This window comes from Oncorhynchus clarkii, chromosome 24 (assembly GCF_045791955.1).
Source record: "Oncorhynchus clarkii lewisi isolate Uvic-CL-2024 chromosome 24, UVic_Ocla_1.0, whole genome shotgun sequence".
NCBI classification, from domain to species: Eukaryota; Metazoa; Chordata; class Actinopteri; order Salmoniformes; family Salmonidae; genus Oncorhynchus; species Oncorhynchus clarkii.
In genome coordinates this window covers 44,415,509-44,440,529 of record NC_092170.1, presented here as the reverse complement: position 1 = coordinate 44,440,529, position 25,021 = coordinate 44,415,509, and the positions used below count along the sequence as shown (strand labels likewise).

At 44.0% G+C, this 25,021-nt stretch overlaps 1 protein-coding gene across 3 annotated transcripts in view; it reads left to right on the top strand.

Moving 5' to 3' along the window:
* Positions 1-12,189: 12,189 nt before the first annotated feature.
* The window catches only part of LOC139382916 (bcl9 like), a 59,454-nt gene continuing 46,622 nt past the window's right edge, over positions 12,190-25,021 (top strand). For 2 of the 3 annotated variants that reach the window (XM_071127181.1, XM_071127183.1), the window contains exon 1: positions 12,190-12,517. In XM_071127181.1, the coding sequence (XP_070983282.1) occupies positions 12,308-12,517 (210 nt within the window). In that variant the 5' untranslated portion in view covers positions 12,190-12,307. The remainder of the gene's footprint in view (positions 12,518-25,021) is intronic. The other variant, XM_071127182.1, reaches the window with a different exon arrangement.

The window sequence follows — 25,021 nt, the reverse complement described above, 5'->3', positions numbered from 1 at the left end:
AGAGGGTAAACCTATTCTGTCCCAGTCTGAATGTAAACCTATTCTACCCCAGTCTCTGAGGGTAAACCTATTCTGTCCCAGTCTCAGAGGGTAAACCTATTCTACCCCAGTCTCAGAGGGTAAACCTATTCTGTCCCAGTCTCAGAGGGTAAACCTATTCTGTCCCAGTCTCAGAGGGTAAACATATTCTGTCCCAGTCTCAGAGGGTAAACCTATTCTGTCCCAGTCTCAGAGGGTAAACCTATTCTTTCCCCTTCTCAGAGGGTAACCCTATTCTGTCCCAGTCTGAGGGTAAACATATTCTGTCCCCTTCTCAGAGGGTAAACCTATCCTGTCCCAGTCTCAGAGGGTAAACCTATTCTGTCCCAGTCTGAGGGTAAACCTATTCTGTCCCAGTCTGAGGGTAAACCTATTCTACCCCAGTGTCAGAGGGTAAACCTATTCTGTCCCAGTCTCAGAGGGTAAACCTATTCTGTCCCAGTCTGAGGGTAAACCTATTCTGTCCCAGTCTGAGGGTAAACATATTCTGTCGCCTTCTCAGAGGGTAAACCTATCCTGTCCCAGTCTCAGAGGGTAAACCTATTCTGTCCCAGTCTGAGGGTAAACCTATTCTGTCCCAGTCTGAGGGTAAACCTATTCTACCCCAGTCTCAGAGGGTAAACCTATTCTGTCCCAGTCTCAGAGGGTAAACCTATTCTGTCCCAGTCTGAGGGTAAACCTATTCTACCCCAGTCTCAGAGGGTAAACCTATTCTGTCCCAGTCTGAGGGTAAACCTATTCTACCCAGTCTCAGAGGGTAAACCTATTCTGTCCCCGTCTCAGAGGGTAAACCTATTCTGTCCCAGTCTCAGAGGGTAAAGCTATCCTGTCCCAGTCTCAGATGGTAAACCTATTATGTCCCAGTCTGAGGGTAAACCTATTCTACCCCAGTCTCAGAGGGTAAACCTATTCTGTCCCAGTCTGAGGGTAAACCTATTCTGTCCCAGTCTCAGAGGTTAAACCTATTCTGTCCCAGTCTCAGAGGGTAAACCTATTCTGTCCCAGTCTCAGTGGGTAAACCTATTCTGTCCCAGTCTCAGAGGGTAAACCTATTCTGTCCCCGTCTCAGAGGGTAAACCTATTCTGTCCCAGTCTCAGAGGGTAAACCTATTCTGTCCCAGTCTGAGGGTAAACCTATTCTACCCCAGTCTCAGAGGGTAAACCTATTCTGTCCCAGTCTGAGGGTAAACCTATTCTGTCCCAGTCTCAGAGGGTAAACCTATTCTGTCCCAGTCTCAGAGGGTAAAGCTATCCTGTCCCAGTCTCAGAGGGTAAACCTATTATGTCCCAGTCTGAGGGTAAACATATTCTGTCCTCTTCTCAGAGGGTAAACCTATTCTGTCCCAGTCTGAGGGTAAACATATTCTGTCCCCTTCTAAGAGGGTAAACCTATTCTGTCCCCGTCTCAGAGGGTAAACCTATTCTGTCCCAGTCTGAGGGTAAACCTATTCTACCCCAGTCTCAGAGTGTAAATCTGTTCTGTCCCAGTCTCAGAGGGTAAACCTATTCTACCCCAGTCTCAGAGGGTAAACCTATTCTGTCCCAGTCTCAGAGGGTAAACCTATTCTGTCCCAGTCTATGAGGGTAAACCTATTCTGTCCCAGTCTCAGAGGGTTAACCTATTCTGTCCCAGTCTCAGAGGGTAAACCTATTCTGTCCCAGTCTGAATGTAAACCTATTCTACCCCAGTCTCTGAGGGTAAACCTATTCTGTCCCAGTCTCAGAGGGTAAACCTATTCTACCCCAGTCTCAGAGGGTAAACCTATTCTGTCCCAGTCTCAGAGGGTAAACCTATTCTGTCCCAGTCTCAGAGGGTAAACATATTCTGTCCCAGTCTCAGAGGGTAAACCTATTCTGTCCCAGTCTCAGAGGGTAAACCTATTCTTTCCCCTTCTCAGAGGGTAACCCTATTCTGTCCCAGTCTGAGGGTAAACATATTCTGTCCCCTTCTCAGAGGGTAAACCTATCCTGTCCCAGTCTCAGAGGGTAAACCTATTCTGTCCCAGTCTGAGGGTAAACGTATTCTACCCCAGTCTCTGAGGGTAAACCTATTCTGTCCCAGTCTCTGAGGGTCAACCTATTCTACCCCCGTCTCAGAGGGTAAACCTATTCTACCCAAGTCTCAGAGGGTAAACCTATTCTGTCCCAGTCTGAGGGTAAACCTATTCTACCCCAGTCTCAGAGGGTAAACCTATTCTGTCCCAGTCTCAGAGGGTAAACCTATTCTGTCCCAGACTGAGGGTAAACCTATTCTACCCCAGTCTCAGAGGGTAAACCTATTCTGTCCCAGTCTGAGGGTAAACCTATTCTACCCCAGTCTCAGAGGGTAAACCTATTCTGTCCCAGTCTCAGAGGGTAAACCTATTCTGTCCCAGTCTGAGGGTAAACCTATTCTACCCCAGTCTCAGAGGGTAAACCTATTCTGTCCCAGTCTCAGAGGGTAAACCTATTCTGTCCCAGTCTGAGGGTAAACCTATTCTGTCCCAGTCTCAGAGGGTAAACCTATTCTGTCCCAGTCTGAGGGTAAACTTATTCTGTCCTCTTCTCAGAGGGTAAACCTATTCTGTCCCAGTCTGAGGGTAAACATATTCTGTCCCCTTCTCAGAGGGTAACCCTATCCTGTCCCAGTCTCAGAGGGTAAACCTATTCTGTCCCAGTCTGAGGGTAAACCTATTCTACCCCAGTCTCAGAGGGTAAACCTATTCTACCCCAGTCTCAGAGGGTAAACCTATTCTGTCCCAGTCTCAGAGGGTAAACCTATTCTACCCCAGTCTCAGAGGGTAAACCTATTCTGTCCCAGTCTCAGAGGGTAAACCTTTTCTGTCCCCGTCTCAGAGGGTAAACCTATTCTACCCCAGTCTCAGAGGGTAAACCTATTCTGTCCCAGTCTCAGAGGGTAAACCTATTCTACCCCAGTCTCAGAGGGTAAACCTATTCTGTCCCAGTTTCAGAGTTTAAACCTATTCTGTCCCAGTCTGAGGGTAAACCTATTCTACCCCAGTCTCAGAGGGTAAACCTATTCTGTCCCAGTCTCAGAGGGTAAACCTATTCTACCCCGGTCTCAGAGGGTAAACCTATTCTGTCCCAGTCTCAGAGGGTAAACCTATTCTGTCCCAGTCTCAGAGGGTAAACCTATTCTGTCCCAGACTGAGGGTAAACCTATTCTACCCCAGTCTCAGAGGGTAAACCTATTCTGTCCCAGTCTGAGGGTAAACCTATTCTACCCCAGTCTCAGAGGGTAAACCTATTCTGTCCCAGTCTCAGAGGGTAAACCTATTCTGTCCCAGTCTCAGAGGGTCTACCTATTCTGTCCCAGTCTCAGAGGGTAAACCTATTCTACCCCAGTCTCAGAGGGTAAACCTATTCTGTCCCAGTCTCAGAGGGTAAACCTATTCTGTCCCAGTCTCAGAGGGTAAACCTATTCTGTCCCAGTCTCAGAGGGTCTACCTATTCTGTCCCAGTCTCAGAGGGTAAACCTATTCTACCCCAGTCTCAGAGGGTAAACCTATTCTGTCCCAGTCTCAGAGGGTAAACCTATTCTGTCCCAGTCTCAGAGGGTCTACCTATTCTGTCCCAGTCTCAGAGGGTAAACCTATTCTGTCCCAGTCTGAGGGTAAACTTATTCTGTCCTCTTCTCAGAGGGTAAACCTATTCTGTCCCAGTCTGAGGGTAAACATATTCTGTCCCCTTCTCAGAGGGTAACCCTATCCTGTCCCAGTCTCAGAGGGTAAACCTATTCTGTCCCAGTCTGAGGGTAAACCTATTCTACCCCAGACTCAGAGGGTAAACCTATTCTGTCCCAGTCTCAGAGGGTAAACCTATTCTGTCCCAGTCTCAGTGGGTAAACCTATTCTGTCCCAGTCTCAGTGGGTAAACCTATTCTGTCCCAGTCTCAGTGGGTAAACCTATTCTGTCCCAGTCTCAGTGGGTAAACCTATTCTGTCCCAGTCTCAGTGGGTAAACCTATTCTGTCCCAGTCTCAGTGGGTAAACCTATTCTGTCCCAGTCTCAGTGGGTAAACCTATTCTGTCCCAGTCTCTGTGGGTAAACCTATTCTGTCCCAGTCTCAGTGGGTAAACCTATTCTGTCCCAGTCTCAGAGGGTAAACCTATTCTGTCCCAGTCTCAGTGGGTAAACCTATTCTGTCCCAGTCTCAGAGGGTAAACCTATTCTGTCCCAGTCTCAGTGGGTAAACCTATTCTGTCCCAGTCTCAGAGGGTAAACCTATTCTGTCCCAGTCTCAGAGGGTAAACCTATTCTGTCCCAGTCTCAGTGGGTAAACCTATTCTGTCCCAGTCTCAGTGGGTAAACCTATTCTGTCCCAGTCTCAGTGGGTAAACCTATTCTGTCCCAGTCTCAGTGGGTAAACCTATTCTGTCCCAGTCTCAGTGGGTAAACCTATTCTGTCCCAGTCTCAGAGGGTAAACCTATTCTGTCCCAGTCTCAGTGGGTAAACCTATTCTGTCCCAGTCTCAGTGGGTAAACCTATTCTGTCCCAGTCTCAGAGGGTAAACCTATTCTGTCCCAGTGTCAGTGGGTAAACCTATTCTGTCCCAGTCTCAGAGGGTAAACTAATTTACATTCTTGTTTTGCTCAGATCTTTTCCAGTTTCCATGACAACACAGATTTATATTTTTCTCCCACCCTTCTCTCCTTCTCTACTTCTCTCTCTCCTTCTCTCCTTCTCTCTCTCTACCTCAGGATCTCTCCTCTCCTTCTCTCCCTCCTTCTCTACTTCTCTCCTTCTCTCTCTCTGCCTCAGGATCTCTCTCTCATTTCCCATTGTTTCCTACTTCTGTTATTGACCTTCCTCCTAGGTCTCATTTTATTTATCTTCATGTCTCTCTGGTGCCATCCATCCTTCCCTCCCTCCATCCTTCCCTCCCTCATCCTTCCCTCCATCCATCTCTCCATCTCTCATTTCCTCACCTTATTAATTGCTCTCCTCTGCCTGGCACAATCACATACACCAGCACTAGATAATTGATAATCAGAAAATTACCTCAAGATGGAAGGACTGAGAGCTGCAACCAAAATGTATTCATCAGTGTCCATCATATTTCCACTGTGAAACAATAATCAGTGAAAGGAAATGGTGTGTTTGGCTTCCTTCGTGGATCCTATCACAAGCCATATCTCATTGTGTTACTTCTCTCTCTGACTGTGGCTCGGTGCCTGTGGCTGAGTCTAATAATTAGGCTACTGTACACACTCAAAACAAATAGATTTTCTCATCTGCGGTAGGCTGCAATCCATGTGGCCGGTCGTTATTACACATTTATACACACAAAGACACACACACACACACACACACACAGACACAGACACACACACACACACAGACAAACACACAGACACACAGACAGACACACACAGACACATAGACACACACAGACACACACACACACACACACACACACACACACACACACAGACACACACACACACACAGACACACACAGACACATACATACATTTATACATACATACATACATACACACACACAGAGAGACACACACACACAAACACACAGACGCACACACACACAGACACCCCTTGCTCCAACTCTCTCCCCCTCGATTGCTAATCCTCTCGCCTCCACTTCTACCCTCTCCCTCTCCTACCCGCTTCTTCCTACCCTCTCTTCCTGTCTCTTCTACCCTCTACCCTCTCCCTCCTACCCTCTCCCTTCCCTCTCTCCTCCTCTCTCCTCTACCCTCTCCCCTCTCGCTCCTACCCTTTACCCCTCCCTCCTACCCTCTCCCCATCAAATCTCCTACCCTTTCCCACCCTCTTCCCCCCTCTCTCTCCCCCCTTTTCTACCCTCTTCCCCCCTTTTCTATCCTCTTCCCCACTCTCTCCTACCCTCTCTACCCTCTTCCCCCTTTCCTACCCTCTTCCCCCCTCTCTCCTACCATCCTCTACCCTCTTCCCCTCTTTCCCCTCTTCTACCCTCTCCCCGTCTCTCCTATCCTCCCCTACCCTCTTCCCTCTCTCCTACCCTCTCCTCCTCTCTTCTACCCTCTACCCCCTCTCCTACCCTCCCCTCCCCTTCTTCACCCTCTTCCCCCCTCTCTTACCCTCTCCCCCCTCTCCTACCCTTCTTCACCCTCTTCCCCCCTCTCTTACCCTCTCCCACCCTCTTCCCCCCTTTCTACCCTCTTCCCCCTCTCTCCTACCATCCTCTACCCCTCTCTCCTACCATCCTCTACCCTCTTCCCCCCTCCTACCCTCTCCCCCCTCTGTCCTACCCTTCCCCCTCCACTACCCTCTTCCCCAGTCTCTCCTATCCTACCCTTCCCCCTCCACTACCCTCTTCCCCAGTCTCTCCTATCCTACCCTCTTCCCCCTCTCATACCCTCTCTCCCACACTCTCTCCTACCCTCTTCACCCTCTCCTACCATCTTCACCCTCTCCTACCCTCTTCCCCCTTCTCCTACCCTTCCCCCTAGAGAGGGGAGGACTGAGAGCTGCATCCAAACTGTGTGGGAGGGTAGGAGAGAGGGGGGAGGGTAGGAGTGAGAGAGAGAGAGAGGGTAGGAGGGAGGGGGGAAGAGGCAAACTCAACACCAGATGTGGGAGAGACAAAGGGAATGGGGCTTGTTTCCTATGGAAATATACACCTCACTATTTCTCACACCAAAATGGTATTTCACTGGTTTCTGATCCCATGTATTCCTCTTCAAGAGTTCTAATGTACAATGCATTGGGAAAATATCCAGACCGCCTTGAATGTTTCCACATTTTATTACGTTACAGCCTTGCTCTAAAATTGTTTAAATAGATTTTTTCCCCTCATCAATCCACACACAATGCCCCATGATGCACTGCACATAGGGGCAGCAGGTAGCCTAGTGGTTAGAGCGTTGGGCCAGTAACCGAAAGGGTGCTAGATCCCCAAGCTGACAAGGTAGTTCTGCCCCTGAACAAGGCAGTTAACCCACTGTTCCTAGACCAGTTAACCCACTGTTCCTAGACCAGTTAACCCACTGTTCCTAGACCAGTTAACCCACTGCTCCTAGGTCGTCATTGTAAATAAGAATTTGCTGTTAACTGACTTGTTAAATAAATAAATGACGACAAAGCAAAAATTATTATTATTATTTTTTTTTCACATTTATGAACACACAAACAGTTGAAGTCGGGAAGTTTACATACCCCTGTCACATTCGTTGAATGGAGGAGACCAAGGCGCAGCATGAGATTAATACATACTTTTTAATGAAGACGAAGAAACACCTAAACTATACAAAAACAACAAACCGACCGTGACGCTATATAATACTAGTGCAGACACAGGCAACTAGACATAGGCAATGACCCACGAATTACCCAAAGAATATGGCTGCCTATATATGGTTCCCAATCAGAGACAACGAGAACCAATCTAGGCAACCATAGACATACATAAACACCTAGATGGTAAACAACCCCATAGACATACAAAACCCCTAGACAGTACAAAAAACCATACATCACCCATGTCACACCCTGACCTAACCAAAATAACAAAGAAAACAAAGAATACTATATATATATATATATATATATATATATATATATATATATATATACACACACACATATACATATATACACACACACACACATATATACACACACACACACACACATACACACACACACACACACATACACATATATATATGTGTGTGTGTATGTGTGTGTGTGTGTATATATGTGTGTGTGTGTGTATATATGTATATGTGTGTGTGTGTGTATATATGTATATGTGTGTGTGTATATATGTATATGTGTGTGTGTATATATGTGTGTGTGTGTGTATGTGTGTGTGTGTGTATATATGTATATGTGTGTGTGTATATATATATATATGTGTGTGTGTATGTGTGTGTGTGTGTATATATATATAATACTAATAATAATTGCGCACTATTGTTTGTCCAGATGAACATGGTACCTTCAGGCGTTTGGAAATTGCTCCCAAGGATGAAACAGACTTGTGGAGGTCTACAATTGTTTTTCTGAGGTCTTGGCTGATTTATTTTGATTTTCCCATGATGTCAAGCAAAAGAGACACTGAGTTTGAAGGTAGGCCTTGAAATACATCCACAGGTACACCTCCAATTGACTCAAATTATGTCAATTAGCCTATCAGAAGCTTCTAAAGCCATGACATCGTTTTCTGGAATTTTCCAAGCTGTTTAAAGGCACAGTCAACTTAGTGTATGTAAACTTCTGACCCACTGGAATTGTGATACAGTGAATTATAAGTGAAATAATCTGTCTGTAAACAATTGTTGGAAAAATTACTTGTGTCATGCACAAAGTAGATGTCCTAACCGACTTGCCAAAACTATACTTATTCAACAATACATTTGTGGAGTGGTTGAAAAACTAGTTTTAATGATTCCAACCTAAGTATATGTAGTATGTAAACTTCCGAATGCAACCATAAGTTTTCAGACCCTTTACTCAGTACTTCGTTGAAGCACAATTAGCAGCGATTAGAGCCTTGAGTCTTCTTGGGTATGACACTACAAGCTTGGCACACCTGTATTTGGGGAGTTTCTCCCATTCTTCTCTGCAGATCCTCTCAAGCTCTGTCAGGTTGAATGGGGAGCGTCGCTGCACAGCTATTTTCAGGTCTCTCAGAGATGTTCAATCGGGTTCATGTCTCGTCTCTGGCTGGGACACTCAAAGACATTCAGAGACTTGTCCGAAGCCACTCCTGCCTTGTCTTGGCAGTGTGCCCCAGTCTGAGGTCCTGAGCGCTCTGGAGTAGGTTTTCGTCAAGGATCTCTCTGTACTTTGCTCCGTTCATCTTTCCCTCGATCCTGACAAGTCTTCCAGTCCCTGCCACTGAAAAACATCCCCACAGCATTATGCTGCCACCACCATGCATCACCGTAGGGATGGTGCCAGGTTTCCTCCACATGTGACGCTTAGCATTCAGGCCAAAGAGTTCAATATTGTTCTCATCAGACCAGAGAATCCAGTTTTTCATGGTCTGAGAGACCTTCAGATGCCTTTTGGAAAACTCCAAGCAGGCTGTCATGTGCCTTTTACTCAGGAGTGGCTGGTCACTCTACCATAAAGGCCTAATTGGTGGAATGCTGCAGAGATGGTTGTCCTTCTGGAAGGTTTTCCCATCTCCACAGAGGAACTCTGGACTGGAGTTCTATCAGAGTGACTATCAGGTTCTTAGTCACCTCCCTGACCAAGATCCTTCTCCCCCGATGGCTCAGTTTGGCTGTGCTGCCAACTCTAGGAAGAATCTTGGTGGTTCCAAACTTGTTCCATTTAAGAATGATGGAGGTCATTGTGTTCTTAGGGAACTTCAATGCTGCAGACACTTTGTGGTACCCTTCCCCATATCTGTGCCTCGTCTCAATCCTGTATCGGAGCTCTACGGATAATTCCTTCGACCTGATGGCTTGGATTTTGCTCTGACGTGCACTGTCAACTGTTGGACCTTATATAGACAGGTGTGCCTTTCCAAATCATGTCCAATCAATTGAATTTACCACAGGTGGACTCCAATGAAGTTGTAGAAACATCTCAAGGATGATCAACGGAAACAGGATGCACCTGAGCTCATTTTCATGTTTCATAGCAAAAGGTCTGAAAACTTATGTAAATAAGGTATTTCTTTTTTTTAAATGTAATACAAAATGTGGAGAAAGTCAAGGGGTCTGAATACTTTCTGAATGCACAGTATTCCTCTTTATGGGTTCTGACGGTATGTATTCAGCTATAAGGGTTCTGATCCTATGTATTCAGCTTTCAGGGTTCTGATCCTATGTATTCAGCTGTAAGGGTTCTGATCCTATGTATTCAACTTTCAGGGTTCTGATCCTATGTTTTCAGCTGTAAGGGTTCTGATCCTATGTATTCAACTTTCAGGGTTCTGATCCTATGTTTTCAGCTGTAAGGGTTCTGATCCTATGTATTCAGCTTTACCCTTCCCGGATCCGGGAGCGTTGTCATCAACTACAGTAATTAGCATAACGCAACGGACAAAAAACGGACAAAAAATATTTTATGGAAAAATTTTCATATTCATGAAATATAGTGAAACACATCTTAGCCTTTTGTTAATCACCCTGTCATCTCAGATTTTGAAATTATGCTTTTACAGCCAAAGCAACACAAGCATTTGTGTAAGTTTATCGATAGCCTAGCATAGCATTATGCCTAGCTAGCAGCAGGCAACCTTGTCACAAAAATCAGAAAAGCAATCAAATTAAATAGTTTACCTTTGATGAGCTTCGGATGTTTTCACTCACGAGACTCCCAGTTAGACAGCAAATGTTCCTTTTTTCCAAAAATATTATTTTTGTAGCCAAAATAACTCCGTTTGTTCTTCACGTTTGGCTGAGAATTCGGCCTAAAAATATTCCAAATTAGCTCCATAATATCAACAGAAACATGGCAACTCAAGGTGTTTTTCAAATATATATTCGATAATATATCCACCGGGACAGCTGTATTTCCAGTAAGACCGGGAGGAAAAATAGCTACCTCTGTCTATTACGCAAGACTTACTCTGAGAGCCCTCAGCCGGACACTTACGCAATGTAGTCGCTTACGCTCATTCTTCAACATAAAGGTGTGAAACTACGTCAAAATGCTGTAGACACCTTGGGGAATACGTAGAAAAGGGAATCTGGTTGATAGCCCATTCACTGCTCACTAGGGACGCATCGGAACGCAGAGCTTTCAAAACATGAATCACTTCCTGATTGGATTTTTCTCAGGCTTTCGCCTACATTATCAGTTCTGTTATACTCACAGACAATATTTTTACAGTTTTGGAAACTTTAGAGTGTTTTCTATCCTAAGCTGTCAATTATATGCATATTCTAGCATCTTGACCTGACAAAATAGCCTGTTTACTTTGGGAACGTTATTTGTCCAAAAATGAAAATAGTGCCCCCTAGTTACAACAGTAAGGGTTCTGATCCTATGTATTCAGTTTTAAGGGTTCTGATCCTATGTATTCAACTTTAAGGGTTCTGATCCTATGTATTCAGCTTTAAGGGTTCTGATCCTATGTATTCAACTTTAAGGGTTCTGATCCTATGTTTTCAGTTTTAAGGGTTCTGATCCTATGTATTCAGTTTTCAGGGTTCTGATCCTATGTATTCAACTTTAAGGGTTCTGATCCTATGTATTCAGCTTTCAGGGTTCTGATCCTATGTATTCAGCTTTCAGGGTTCTGATCCTATGTATTCAGCTTTAAGGGTTCTGGTCCTATGTTTTCAGCTGTAAGGGTATCTAATTCTATAGAGTTAGGGTTATTATGTATTGTATACCACAAGAGGGAGTCCTCTGTCCTCACCTGGGAAATGAGGTTATAGATACTACCAAACTCTGTGCCATTATGGGTCACCCTGAATCAAAGGGTATATCAGTTGCCCCCCACGGGAAGCTGCTGAGGGGAGGACGACTCATAATAATGGCCGGGAACAAAGCGAATGGAATGGCATCAAACACATGGAACCCAGGTGTTTGATGCATTTGATGCCATTCCACACTACTCCGCTCCAGGCTTTTTCATGAGCCCTTCCTCCACCAATGAAGATGCCACCAACCTCCTGTGGTTGCACCACATTATACTACTAATAAGGCACTATTCATTTAGGTGGGAAGATGCTGTTTTGTCCTTCAACAAGTCACTGACTCTTAGGATCAGCGGTAATGTACTGTACATTTGCCAGATAGCATCAACATAAACATCAACACACAAACAGTAAAACTAGTACAACAATAGGAATGACAACAACAACAACAATATAATCAACAAAACAATAGCAAATATAATGTGTAGTTATAACAATCTTATTACTATATAATTATGATTATGAATATCATTATTATACTGTTATGAGACTATTATGCTATATGACATTCAATTGTAAAGAACAATATTTTGAGTAACCTAAAATTACCTGTGTTTCCAACTTAGTAATAATTAGAAATACCAATAACAATACAATACAAATACAATACAATACAATACAAAAAAAGGAGAAAGATTTCAAGGTGTGTTTGAGTGTCTCGATCAGTTTAATTGAGGTATATCAGCTTTATACGGATGTCTGTGCTGAGTGGCCACATCAGTCAGTCAGTGGCTGGTAATGAATGTGTGTGTGAATGCTATGGACACAAATGCAACGTCCTGCCTTTCCACAGCGCCGATACCGGAGTCATGATCTGCCGTTTGTACGAGAGGACGCGTCCTCCGTTTTGAACCCTAAAGTCTAAACGTGAAAACCTCGTATGGTTTTATCACCGTTGTCGAAAAAAAAAACACCCTGCAATTGCACCAGAACCGTCTACGGTTTTTTAAACCCGGGAGGAACCTTGCGCAGTGCTAAAAAAATAAGAAAAGAAGGAGCAAAGCGGTTGCAGCCTCTTCGGTGGGGAAATGTCGGTTTGGCCGTCACTCCTGACACCACATCGGCCTCCTCAGATACCAACGAAAATGGGGTAAGAAAAGCGACGTCTTCCTCTTGAACGATGTCATGACATTACTACCTAGCAGTCATTATAGGGAACATTTTGTTAACCCTCGACATGATATATATACCAAGGCAATAACACACGCCAAACCAAATTAAACTAGCAAGCTAGTTACGAACCAGTTCCAACAAATGGATTAACGTGTAGATGGATGTGTGTGTGTTTTGTCACCATCGCACCGAGACCAACGGTAACGTTAGCTTGCTACATGCTAACTGGCTAACTATAGCACAGCACAACGCAGCTTGCTACATGCTAACTGGCTAACTATAGCACAGCGCAGCTTGTTACATGCTAACTGGCTAACTATAGCACAGCGCAGCTTGCTACATGCTAACTGGCTAACTATAGCACAGCACAACGCAGCTTGCTACATGCTAACTGGCTAACTATAGCACAGTGCATCTTGCTACATGCTAACTGGCTAACTATAGCACACCACAGCGCAGCTTCCTACATGCTAACTGGCTAACTATAGCACAACGCAGCTTGCTACATGCTATAACTATAGCACAGCTTGCTACATGCTAACTGGCTAACTATAGCACAGCGCAGTGACTGTGTTAATAACATTCAGGTTGAACTCAGGCCCAGCAATAATATATTAATATTAACTCTAGCCAGACAAAGTTAACTATATAACGATTAATGTTTATGTACGCTTGTGGATCCATTAACCGGACAACGTTAGTTCGCTAACGTTACATTCCTAGACAGATGTACGACTTTTTAACAAGAATGAAAACTATTAAAGCTAGCTAACAGTTAGGCTACTCAGTTAGCTACAATGTCCGAGGACCGTCAAATAGCAGTCGGTGGACACGTTCATATTTCTTGGCGAGCTGGTTTAGCCTGATACAAGTACTCTGCGTGATTATCAAACGAGCAGTACACTTTAAAGTCTTTAACGTATGAATGACCTAACGTTAGGTACATAACTAATGTATGTATTTCGGGGCAAATATATTTATACAGCTAACTTGCCCTAACGTGACTATCAGCTGTGAAAAGTAGTTAGCTAACTGCAGTTTGGCCAGGTCCATAGCATGCCTACACCAGGGTATACTTTGCCCTCTCAGCCTGGCTACATTTAACTTCAGTGACTGTATGTAGTCAACTTGGAGAAGGTGTCACAAGCGCCCTGAATACAACAGGTGTAGGTAGACCTCACAGTGAAATGCTGAATACAACAGGTGTAGTAGACCTTACAGTGAAATGCTGAATACAACAGGTGTAGTAGACCTTACAGTGAAATGCTGAATACAACAGGTGTAGGTAGACCTTACAGTGAAATGCTGAATACAACAGGTGTAGTAGACCTTACAGTGAAATGCTGAATACAACAGGTGTAGTAGACCTTACAGTGAAATGCTGAATACAACAGGTGTAGGTAGACCTCACAGTGAAATGCTGAATACAACAGGTGTAGTAGACCTTACAGTGAAATGCTGAATACAACAGGTGTAGGTAGACCTCACAGTGAAATGCTGAATACAACAGGTGTAGTAGACCTTACAGTGAAATGCTGAATACAACAGGTGTAGTAGACCTCACAGTGAAATGCTGAATACAACAGGTGTAGTAGACCTTACAGTGAAATGCTGAATACAACAGGTGTAGTAGACCTCACAGTGAAATGCTGAATACAACAGGTGTAGGTAGACCTTACAGTGAAATGCTGAATACAACAGGTGTAGTAGACCTTACAGTGAAATGCTGAATACAACAGGTGTAGTAGACCTTACAGTGAAATGCTGAATACAACAGGTGTAGTAGACCTCACAGTGAAATTCTGAATACAACAGGTGTAGGTAGATCTCACAGTGAAATGCTGAATACAACAGGTGTAGTAGACCTTACAGTGAAATGCTGAATACAACAGGTGTAGTAGACCTTACAGTGAAATGCTGAATACAACAGGTGTAGTAGACCTCACAGTGAAATGCTGAATACAACAGGTGTAGTAGACCTTACAGTGAAATGCTGAATACAACAGGTGTAGTAGACCTCACAGTGAAATGCTGAATACAACAGGTGTAGTAGACCTTACAGTGAAATGCTGAATACAACAGGTGTAGTAGACCTTACAGTGAAATGCTGAATACAACAGGTGTAGTAGACCCTACAGTGAAATGCTGAATACAACAGGTGTAGGTAGACCTCACAGTGAAATGCTGAATACAACAGGTGTAGGTAGACCTTACAGTGAAATGCTGAATACAACAGGTGTAGGTAGACCTCACAGTGAAATGCTGAATACAACAGGTGTAGTAGACCTTACTGTGAAATGCTGAATACAACAGGTGTAGGTAGACCTTACTGTGAAATGCTGAATACAACAGGTGTAGGTAGACCTTACTGTGAAATGCTGAATACAACAGGTGTAGGTAGACCTTACTGTGAAATGCTGAATACAACAGGTGTAGGTAGACCTTACTGTGAAATGCTGAATACAACAGGTGTAGGTAGACCTTACTGTGAAATGCTGAATACAACAGGTGTAGGTAGACCTTACTGTGAAATGCTGAATACAACAGGTGTAGGTAGACCTTACTGTGAAATGCTGAATACAACAGGTGTAGGTAGACCTTATTGTGAAATGCTGAATACAACAGGTGTAGGTAGACCTTACTGTGAAATGCTGAATACAACAGGTGTAGTAGACCTTACTGTGAAATGCTGAATACAACAGGTGTAGGTAGACCTTACTGTGAAATGCTGAATACAACAGGTGTAGGTAGACCTTACTGTGAAATGCTGAATACAACAGGTGTAGGTAGACCTTACTGTGAAATGCTGAATACAACAGGTGTAGGTAGACCTTACTGTGAAATGCTGAATACAACAGGTGTAGTAGACCTTACAGTGAAATGCTGAATACAACAGGTGTAGTATACCTTACAGTGAAATGCTGAATACAACAGGTGTAGGTAGACCTTACAGTGAAATGCTGAATACAACAGGTGTAGGTAGACCTTACTGTGAAATGCTGAATACAACAGGTGTAGTAGACCTTACAGTGAAATGCTGAATACAACAGGTGTAGGTAGACCTTACTGTGAAATGCTGAATACAACAGGTGTAGGTAGACCTTACTGTGAAATGCTTACTTACAAGCCTTTAACCAACAATGCAGTTCTATAAATGGAGTTAATGAAATATTCACTAAATAAACTAAAGTTTAAAAAATATATAAAATCAATCAAAAAGTAACACAATACATTTACATAACAATAACGAGGCTATAGGGTATCTGTACCGAGTCAATGTTCAGGGTACAGGTTAGTCAAGGTAGAGTGACTATACATAGATAATAAACAGTGAGTAGCAGCAGTGTAAAAACAAAGGGGGTCAATGTAAAGAGCCCGGGTGGCCATTTGATTAGCTGTTCAGGACTCTTATGGCTTGGGGGTAGAAGCTGTTAAGGAGCCCTTTGGACCTAGACTTGGTGCTCCGTGCTGGTAGCAGAGAGAACAGTCTATCACTTGGGTGACTGGGGTCTTTGACAATTTTTTTCGGGGCCTTCCTCAGACACTGCCTAGTATAGAGGTCCTGGATGGCAGGAAGCTTGGCCCCAGTGATGTACTGGGCCGTATGCACTACGAGCAGTTGCCGTACCAGGCGATGATGCAACCGGTCACGATGGTGCCGCTGTAGACCCTTTTTGAGGATCTGAGGACCCATGCCATGTCTTGAAGATATATCTACTAGATGGTGAACAATGCATTGACCAAACTCCTCCACAACGTTTTCCCCATCAGACAGGGATCAGAGATTTCAAGTTCTCACCAATACTTTGCTACCAAATGCTACCAAATGTATTTATAAAGCCCTTCTTACATCAGCTGATATCTCAAAGTGCTGTAGAGACACCCAACCTAAAACCCCAAACAGCAAGCAAGGCAGGTGTAGAAGCACAGTGGCTAGGAAAAACTCCCTAGAAAGGCCAAAACCTAGGAAGAAACCTAGAGTGGCCAGTCCTCTTCTGGCTGTGCCGGATGGAGATTATAACAGAACATGGCCAAGATGTTCAAATGTTCATAGATGACCAGCATGGTCACACTTCCTTTCTTTCATTATGGCCTCAGTGATATGCATGCGTTTTACCAACCAGATTAACAGTCACTAATGTTATGTCACATGCTTCGTAAACAACAGGTGTAGACTAATGCTTAATTACAGGTCATTTTCCAACAATGCAAATTTAAAGATAATGATTAAAAATAGTGACACAAGGAATACACAGTGAATAAACCGGCACTGTAAATATCAACTAACTAGTGTTGACTGGCATGGCTAACACAGGTGTAATGTTATCTACTAACTAGTGTTGACTGGCATAATACAGGTGTAATGTTAACTACTAACTAGTGTTAACTGGCATGGCTAATACAGGTGTAATGTTATCTACTAACTAGTGTTGACTGGCATAATACAGGTGTAATGTTAACTACTAACTAGTGTTGACTGGCATGGCTAATACAGGTGTAATGTTATCTACTAACTAGTGTTGACTGGCATAATACAGGTGTAATGTTAACTACTAACTAGTGTTAACTGGCATGGCTAATACAGGTGTAATGTTATCTACTAACTAGTGTTGACTGGCATAATACAGGTGTAATGTTAACTACTAACTAGTGTTGACTGGCATAATACAGGTGTAATGTTAACTACTAACTAGTGTTGACTGGCATGGCTAATACAGGTGTAATGTTAACTACTAACTAGTGTTGACTGGCATGGCTAATACAGGTGTAATGTTAACTACTAACTAGTGTTGACTGGCATGGCTAATACAGGTGTAATGTTAACTACTAACTAGTGTTGACTGGCATGGCTAATACAGGTGTAATGTTAACTACTAACTAGTGTTGACTGGCATAATACAGGTGTAATGTTAACTACTAACTAGTGTTGACTGGCATGGCTAATACAGGTGTAATGTTAACTACTAACTAGTGTTGACTGGCATAATACAGGTGTAATGTTAACTACTAACTAGTGTTGACTGGCATAATACAGGTGTAATGTTAACTACTAACTAGTGTTGACTGGCATGGCTAATACAGGTGTAATGTTAACTACTAACTAGTGTTGACTGGCATGGCTAATACAGGTGTAATGTTATCTACTAACTAGTGTTGACTGGCATAATACAGGTGTAATGTTAACTACTAACTAGTGTTAACTGGCATGGCTAATACAGGTGTAATGTTATCTACTAACTAGTGTTGACTGGCATAATACAGGTGTAATTTTAACTACTAACTAGTGTTGACTGGCATGGCTAATACAGGTGTAATATCGTAGTAACATCGGTACTATGTAGTAATAACAAAGTAGTGCTCAGCACTACAGTAAATGTGGTGTGATTTGGGACACATCATATGTGGCTAGTCAAGTGCATTGGTGTGTCCCTCCCCCCCAGTCTTTGTTGTGAACACTGACCCAGTCAGTTTTGTCCATATTAAGCCTAAAAAAGGAGACGTTGTTAAGTATGGTGTGATAGCAGGCGGCTGCACTGTGGTCCTGTGGTACTGTAACAGTCTTTCCGTCACTCGGTCTGTGCAGTGCGATATCCTAGACCTATATTTAGCCGGACGTAGCCTGTAACCTGATCTGAATTGTCTTTGAGGGCTATAGAGCAGGCAAAGCAGACCCAGCGCACCTTTTGTCATTTTTAAAATAGCCTCGCTAACCCACGTCGTGTCGAACTGAGTTGTCCTCTTGAGGATCCCTATCTAATCCATAGAATTCAATCAAATGTATTTTATAAAGCCACTTTTTTTTTGTGTTGTGCTAAGAGTCACAAAGTGCTTTACAGATACCTGGCCTGGACCATAAAGAGCAAGCAATGCAGAAGCACAGTGGATAGGAAACGATCATGAGGCATAAAACACACAGATAATCTGACTGCCGATAGATACTTATCACAGTAGGAGGATGTTCCTTCTCTTGCTGGAACAAAAGACGAGCCTGCGGTTTCTACTTGCTCCTCAGTGGCGGACAACTTGACTTAGAGCCAATCGGAGCTCACAAACCTCCACGTGGGGGGAGCCGACAGGAGTGACAACTTGACTTAGAGCCAATCGGAGCGCACGAACCTCCACGTGGGGGGAGCCGACAGGAGTGACAACTTGACTTAGAGCCAATCGGAGCGCACAAACCTCCACGTGGGGGGAGCCGACAGGAGTGACAACTTGACTTAGAGCCAATCGGAGCGCACGAACCTCCACGTGGGGGGAGCCGACAGGAGTGACAACTTGATTTAGAGCCAATCGGAGCGCACGAACCTCCACGTGGGGGGAGCCGACAGGAGTGACAACTTGACTTAGAGCCAATCGGAGCGCACAAACCTCCACGTGGGGGGAGCCGACAGGAGTGACAACTTGACTTAGAGCCAATCGGAGCGCACGAACCTCCACGTGGGGGGAGCCGACAGGAGTGACAACTTGACTTAGAGCCAATCGGAGCGGACGAACCTCCACGTGGGGGGAGCCGACAGGAGTGACAACTTGATTTAGAGCCAATCGGAGCGCACGAACCTCCACGTGGGGGGAGCCGACAGGAGTGACAACTTGACTTAGAGCCAATCGGAGCGCACGAACCTCCACGTGGGGGGAGCCGACAGGAGTGACAACAAAAAGGAACAAATATTTTGTTCTAGCTATCGAATGACATGCTAACGTTAACTAGCTAGCTAAAAACAAACTGGCTAAGGGCTGACACTGGCAGTATGGGATTATGGAGAGTACATTTAATTTAAAAGAAATTGTATTCTTGCTAGCTGGCCATCTGGCATGTAGCAACATGGGTGTTCTACAACAATAGCAATATTAGCGCAGCTAGCTAGTTAGCAAACATTGGATACCTACAGAGCAAAATACACAGGGACTAGCATTGCCAAACCAGTTTTAAGAATGCAACGCTACTACCACCTTCTAGTTCAGGGTATTTTTAACTACACTGACGGCTTCAAAATCTGTGCGGTGTCAACAGAAAAGAGAGACTCTGTTTAGAGGTGCTAAGTACTCTTGGTAAGTAAACGTTTGACAATCCTACTGATGTGTGGAACCCATTAGATGGAACCTACAGAGAAACCAGGCATGGCCAGTTCACTGTAACGGGAACAGGATTAGACAGAAGGAACCTACAGAGAAACCAGGCGTGGTCAGTCCACTGTAACGGGAACAGGATTAGACAGAAGGAACCTACAGAGAAACCAGGCGTGGCCAGTCCACTGTAAAGGGAACAGGATTAGACAGAAGGAACCTACAGAGAAACCAGGCGTGGCCAGTTCACTGTAAAGGGAACAGGATTAGGTTAGACAGAAGGAACCTACAGAGAAACCAGGCGTGGCCAGTTCACTGTAAAGGGAACAGGATTAGGTTAGACAGAAGGAACCTACAGAGAAACCAGGCGTGGTCAGTTCACTGTAAAGGGAACAGGATTAGGTTAGACAGAAGGAACCTACAGAGAAACCAGGCGTGGTCAGTTCACTGTAAAGGGAACAGGATTAGGTTAGACAGAAGGAACCTACAGAGAAACCAGGCGTGGTCAGTTCACTGTAAAGGGAACAGGATTAGGTTAGACAGAAGGAACCTACAGAGAAACCAGGCGTGGCCAGTTCACTGTAACGGGAACAGGATTAGACAGAAGGAACCTACAGAGAAACCAGGCGTGGCCAGTTCACTGTAACGGGAACAGGATTAGACAGAAGGAACCTACAGAGAAACCAGGCGTGGCCAGTTCACTGTAAAGCGAAGACCGAATACAGAGAATGAGATGATTTGAATAAACTGATGAACAGGAGTTTTGTACTGTGAAGTAGCTACTAGTAGCATGCCGACACAGTCTCCCTCCCTCCAAGCACGGGCAGATTTGTTGTGTGTCCCTATAATATTTTTTCTCTCAGTGTCTAATTGTTCACTTCTCTTGACTGACTGGTATAACAATAAGGTGGAAACCCTCCAATGCTTTTAGGTTTGTGGGAAGACCAATCCAATGCTTTTAGGTTTGTGGGAAGACCAATCCAATGTTTTTAGGTTTGTGGGAAGACCAATCCAATGTTTTTAGGTTTGTGGGAAGACCAATCCAATGCTTTTAGGTTTGTGGGAAGACCAATCCAATGTTTTTAGGTTTGTGGGAAGACCAATCCAATGCTTTTAGGTTTGTGGGAAGACCAATCCAATGCTTCTAGGTTTGTGGGAAGACCAATCCAATTATTTTAGGTTTGTGGGAAGACCAATCCAATGCTTTTAGGTTTGTGGGAAGACCAATCCAATGCTTTTAGGTTTGTGGGAAGACCAATCCAGTGCTTTTAGGTTTGTGGGAAGACCAATCCAATGCTTCTAGGTTTGTGGGAAGACCAATCCAGTGCTTTTAGGTTTGTGGGAAGACCAATCCAATGCTTTTAGGTTTGTGGGAAGACCAATCCAGTGCTTTTAGGTTTGTGGGAAGACCAATCCAATGCTTTTAGGTTTGTGGGAAGACCAATCCAGTGCTTTTAGGTTTGTGGGAAGACCAATCCAGTGCTTTTAGGTTTGTGGGAATTAGTGAACAAGTTTACACTTCAGGAGACAGGATAGATTATTGGGACGCACCCTTGGTATGTTGCTGACAAAGTGTTGCTTATCTGGCTAGGTGATCTGAGACTGGCGTTGGGATGAGTTACAAGCAGCACAGTCAAGGTTGAAGCTATGAAAGAATAATGTGATATTGAGAAGGCAGAGGGAGAGGAGACACCACAGTACATGGTTGTAACAGCAGACTTGGATATATAGGCAAGGCCTTCATCTACAGTAAACTGGGTTGTTATGAACTCAGAAGGACTTGCTGTATGTAAACACATATTAGCCTATCAGGGTAGGCCTCTTTTAGTTTTACTTTAGGAGCACCTATCAGATTAGTTTTACTTTAGGAGCACCTATCAGGTTAGTTTTACTTTAGGAGCACCTATCAGGGTAGACCTCTTTTAGTTTTACTTTAGGAGCACCTATCAGGGTAGGCCTCTTTTAGTTTTACTTTAGGAGCACCTATCAGGGTAGGCCTCTTTTAGTTTTACTTTAGGAGCACCTATCAGGGTAGGCCTCTTTTAGTTTTACTTTAGGAGCACCTATCAGGTTAGTTTTACTTTAGGAGCACCTATCAGGTTAGTTTTACTTTAGGAGCACCTATCAGGGTAGGCCTCTTTTAGTTTTACTTTAGGAGCACCTATCAGGGTAGTTTTACTTTAGGAGCACCTATCAGGTTAGTTTTACTTTAGGAGCACATATCAGGGTAGGCCTCTTTTAGTTTTACTTTAGGAGCACCTATCAGGGTAGGCCTCTTTTAGTTTTACTTTAGGAGCACCTATCAGGTTAGTTTTACTTTAGGAGCACCTATCAGGTTAGTTTTACTTTAGGAGCACCTATCAGGGTAGGCCTCTTTTAGTTTTACTTTAGGAGCACCTATCAGGTTAGTTTTACTTTAGGAGCACCTATCAGGTTAGTTTTACTTTAGGAGCACCTATCAGGGTAGACCTCTTTTAGTTTTACTTTAGGAGCACCTATCAGGTTAGTTTTACTTTAGGAGCACCTCTCAGGGTAGTTTTACTTTAGGAGCACCTATCAGGGTAGTTTTACTTTAGGAGCACCTATCAGGTTAGTTTTACTTTAGGAGCACCTATCAGGTTAGTTTTACTTTAGGAGCACCTATCAGGGTAGTTTTACTTTAGGAGCACCTATCAGGTTAGTTTTACTTTAGGAGCACATATCAGGGTAGGCCTCTTTTAGTTTTACTTTAGGAGCACCTATCAGGGTAGACCTCTTTTAGTTTTACTTTAGGAGCACCTATCAGGTTAGTTTTACTTTAGGAGCACCTATCAGGTTAGTTTTACTTTAGGAGCACCTATCAGGTTAGTTTTACTTTAGGAGCACCTATCAGGTTAGTTTTACTTTAGGAGCACCTATCAGGTTAGTTTTACTTTAGGAGCACCTATCAGGGTAGTTTTACTTTAGGAGCACCTATCAGGTTAGTTTTACTTTAGGAGCACCTATCAGGGTAGGCCTCTTTTAGTTTTACTTTAGGAGCACCTATCAGGGTAGGCCTCTTTTAGTTTTACTTTAGGAGCACCTATCAGGTTAGTTTTACTTTAGGAGCACCTATCAGGTTAGTTTTACTTTAGGAGCACCTATCAGGTTAGTTTTACTTTAGGAGCACCTATCAGGTTAGTTTTACTTTAGGAGCACCTATCAGGTTAGTTTTACTTTAGGAGCACCTATCAGGTTAGTTTTACTTTAGGAGCACCTATCAGGTTAGTTTTACTTTAGGAGCACCTATCAGGTTAGTTTTACTTTAGGAGCACCTATCAGGGTAGTTTTACTTTAGGAGCACCTATCAGGTTAGTTTTACTTTAGGAGCACCTATCAGGGTAGACCTCTTTTAGTTTTACTTTAGGAGCACCTATCAGGTTAGTTTTACTTTAGGAGCACCTATCAAGTTAGTTTTACTTTAGGAGCACCTATCAGGGTAGTTTTACTTTAGGAGCACCTATCAGGTTAGTTTTACTTTAGGAGCACCTATCAGGGTAGACCTCTTTTAGTTTTACTTTAGGAGCACCTATCAGGTTAGTTTTACTTTAGGAGCACCTATCAGGTTAGTTTTACTTTAGGAGCACCTATCAGGGTAGTTTTACTTTAGGAGCACCTATCAGGTTAGTTTTACTTTAGGAGCACCTATCAGGGTAGTTTTACTTTAGGAGCACCTATCAGGTTAGTTTTACTTTAGGAGCACCTATCAGGTTAGTTTTACTTTAGGAGCACCTATCAGGTTAGTTTTACTTTAGGAGCACCTATCAGGGTAGTTTTACTTTAGGAGCACCTATCAGGTTAGTTTTACTTTAGGAGCACCTATCAGGGTAGTTTTACTTTAGGAGCACCTATCAGGGTAGTTTTACTTTAGGAGTTAACTTGGCCTTTTGAAGTCGAGACAAAACCACATGGTTCAATATGTGGCTCCATTCAATAATTAAAAAACAGAACTAATCCTGTCAAGGTGTTATAACATCCACGATTCTGTTCACTTCCCAGAGAAACCTAGATTAGCCTGCCCTTCGCATCATTCCACACCATGGTTCTGTGTAGGGTTGCAACATTTCCCAGGTTTTCCAGAAATCCTGGCAGGACGATTACACATTTTCTGCCTATTCCCTCCTGATTCTAGGAAGCTTCCAACCTGGTTATCTGGAAAACCTTGGTCATTTGGGAAAGTTACCTGAATTTTGCAACCCTAGTTCTGTAGGTTACACTCCATCCTATGCCACACCACATTCACCATTTCTCTCCCTCTCCTGTCTTCTCCCTCTCTTCTCTTCCCTCTCTTCTCTTCCCTCTCTTCTCTTCCCTCTCTTCTCCCTCTCCTCTCTTCTCTTCCCTCTCTTCTCCCTCTCTTCTCTTCCCTCTCTTCTCCCTCTCCTTTCTTCTCCTCTCTTCTCCCTCTCCTTTCTTCTCCTCTCTTCTCTTCTCCTCTCTTCTCCTCTCTTATCTTCTCCTCTCTTCTCTTCTCTTCTCTTCTCTTCTCTTCTCTTCTCCTCTCTTCTCTCTTCTCCTCTCCTCTCTTCTCTTCCCTCCTCTTCTCTTCCCTCCTCTTCTCTTCCCTCTCCTCTCTTCTCTTCTCTTCCCTCTCTTCTCTTCTCTTCCCTCTCTTCTCCCTCTCCTCTCTTCTCTTCTCCCTCTCCTCTCCTCTCTTCCCTCTCTTCTCCCTCTCTTCTCTTCCCTCTCTTCTCTTCCCTCTTCTCCCTCTTCTTCTCACTCCTCCTTTTTGGCTTTTGCTAATATGAATGCTGTTTAGTTCTTACTCACAGAAGGGCCTCTTTCCCTCTCTCTTTTCCCCACTTCTATTTAGAACGGTCTCACTACTGTCTGTACTGTGGCTGCTGTTTGTTATTTTTCCTTCTTGCTCTAGTCTAGTTGGCTCTGTTCCCTGACTGTGTTGGAAGAAATACAACCCAAGATCCTCCCAGCAAACTGAACCCAGAGAGTCTCTTCTCTTCCTGGTCCCGAGAGGAGGGAAAACCTGGGGGAGAGAGAGACAGAAAGGGAGGGTGAGAAAGAGACATCCTAAACCGACTCATGAAGTCTTTTTCCTTCTCTTTCCCTCTCTCTCTCTTTCCCTCTCTCTCTCTTTCCCTCTCTCTCTCTTTCCCTCTCTCTCTCTTTCCCCCTCTCTCTCTCTCTCTCTCTCTCTCTCTCTCTCTCTCTCTCTCTCTCTCTCTCTTTCCCTCTTTCTCTCTCTCTCTTTCCCTCTCTCTCTCTTTCCCTCTCTTTCCCTCTCTCTCTCTCTCTCTCTCTCTGTCCCTCTCTGTCCCTCTCTCTCTCTCTCTCTTTTTCCCTCTTTTCCCCCTGTCCATCCCTCTCTCTCCCCCTCTATCTCCCCCTCTCTCTTTTTCCCTCTCTTTCCCTCTCTGTCCACCTCTCTGTCCACCTCTGT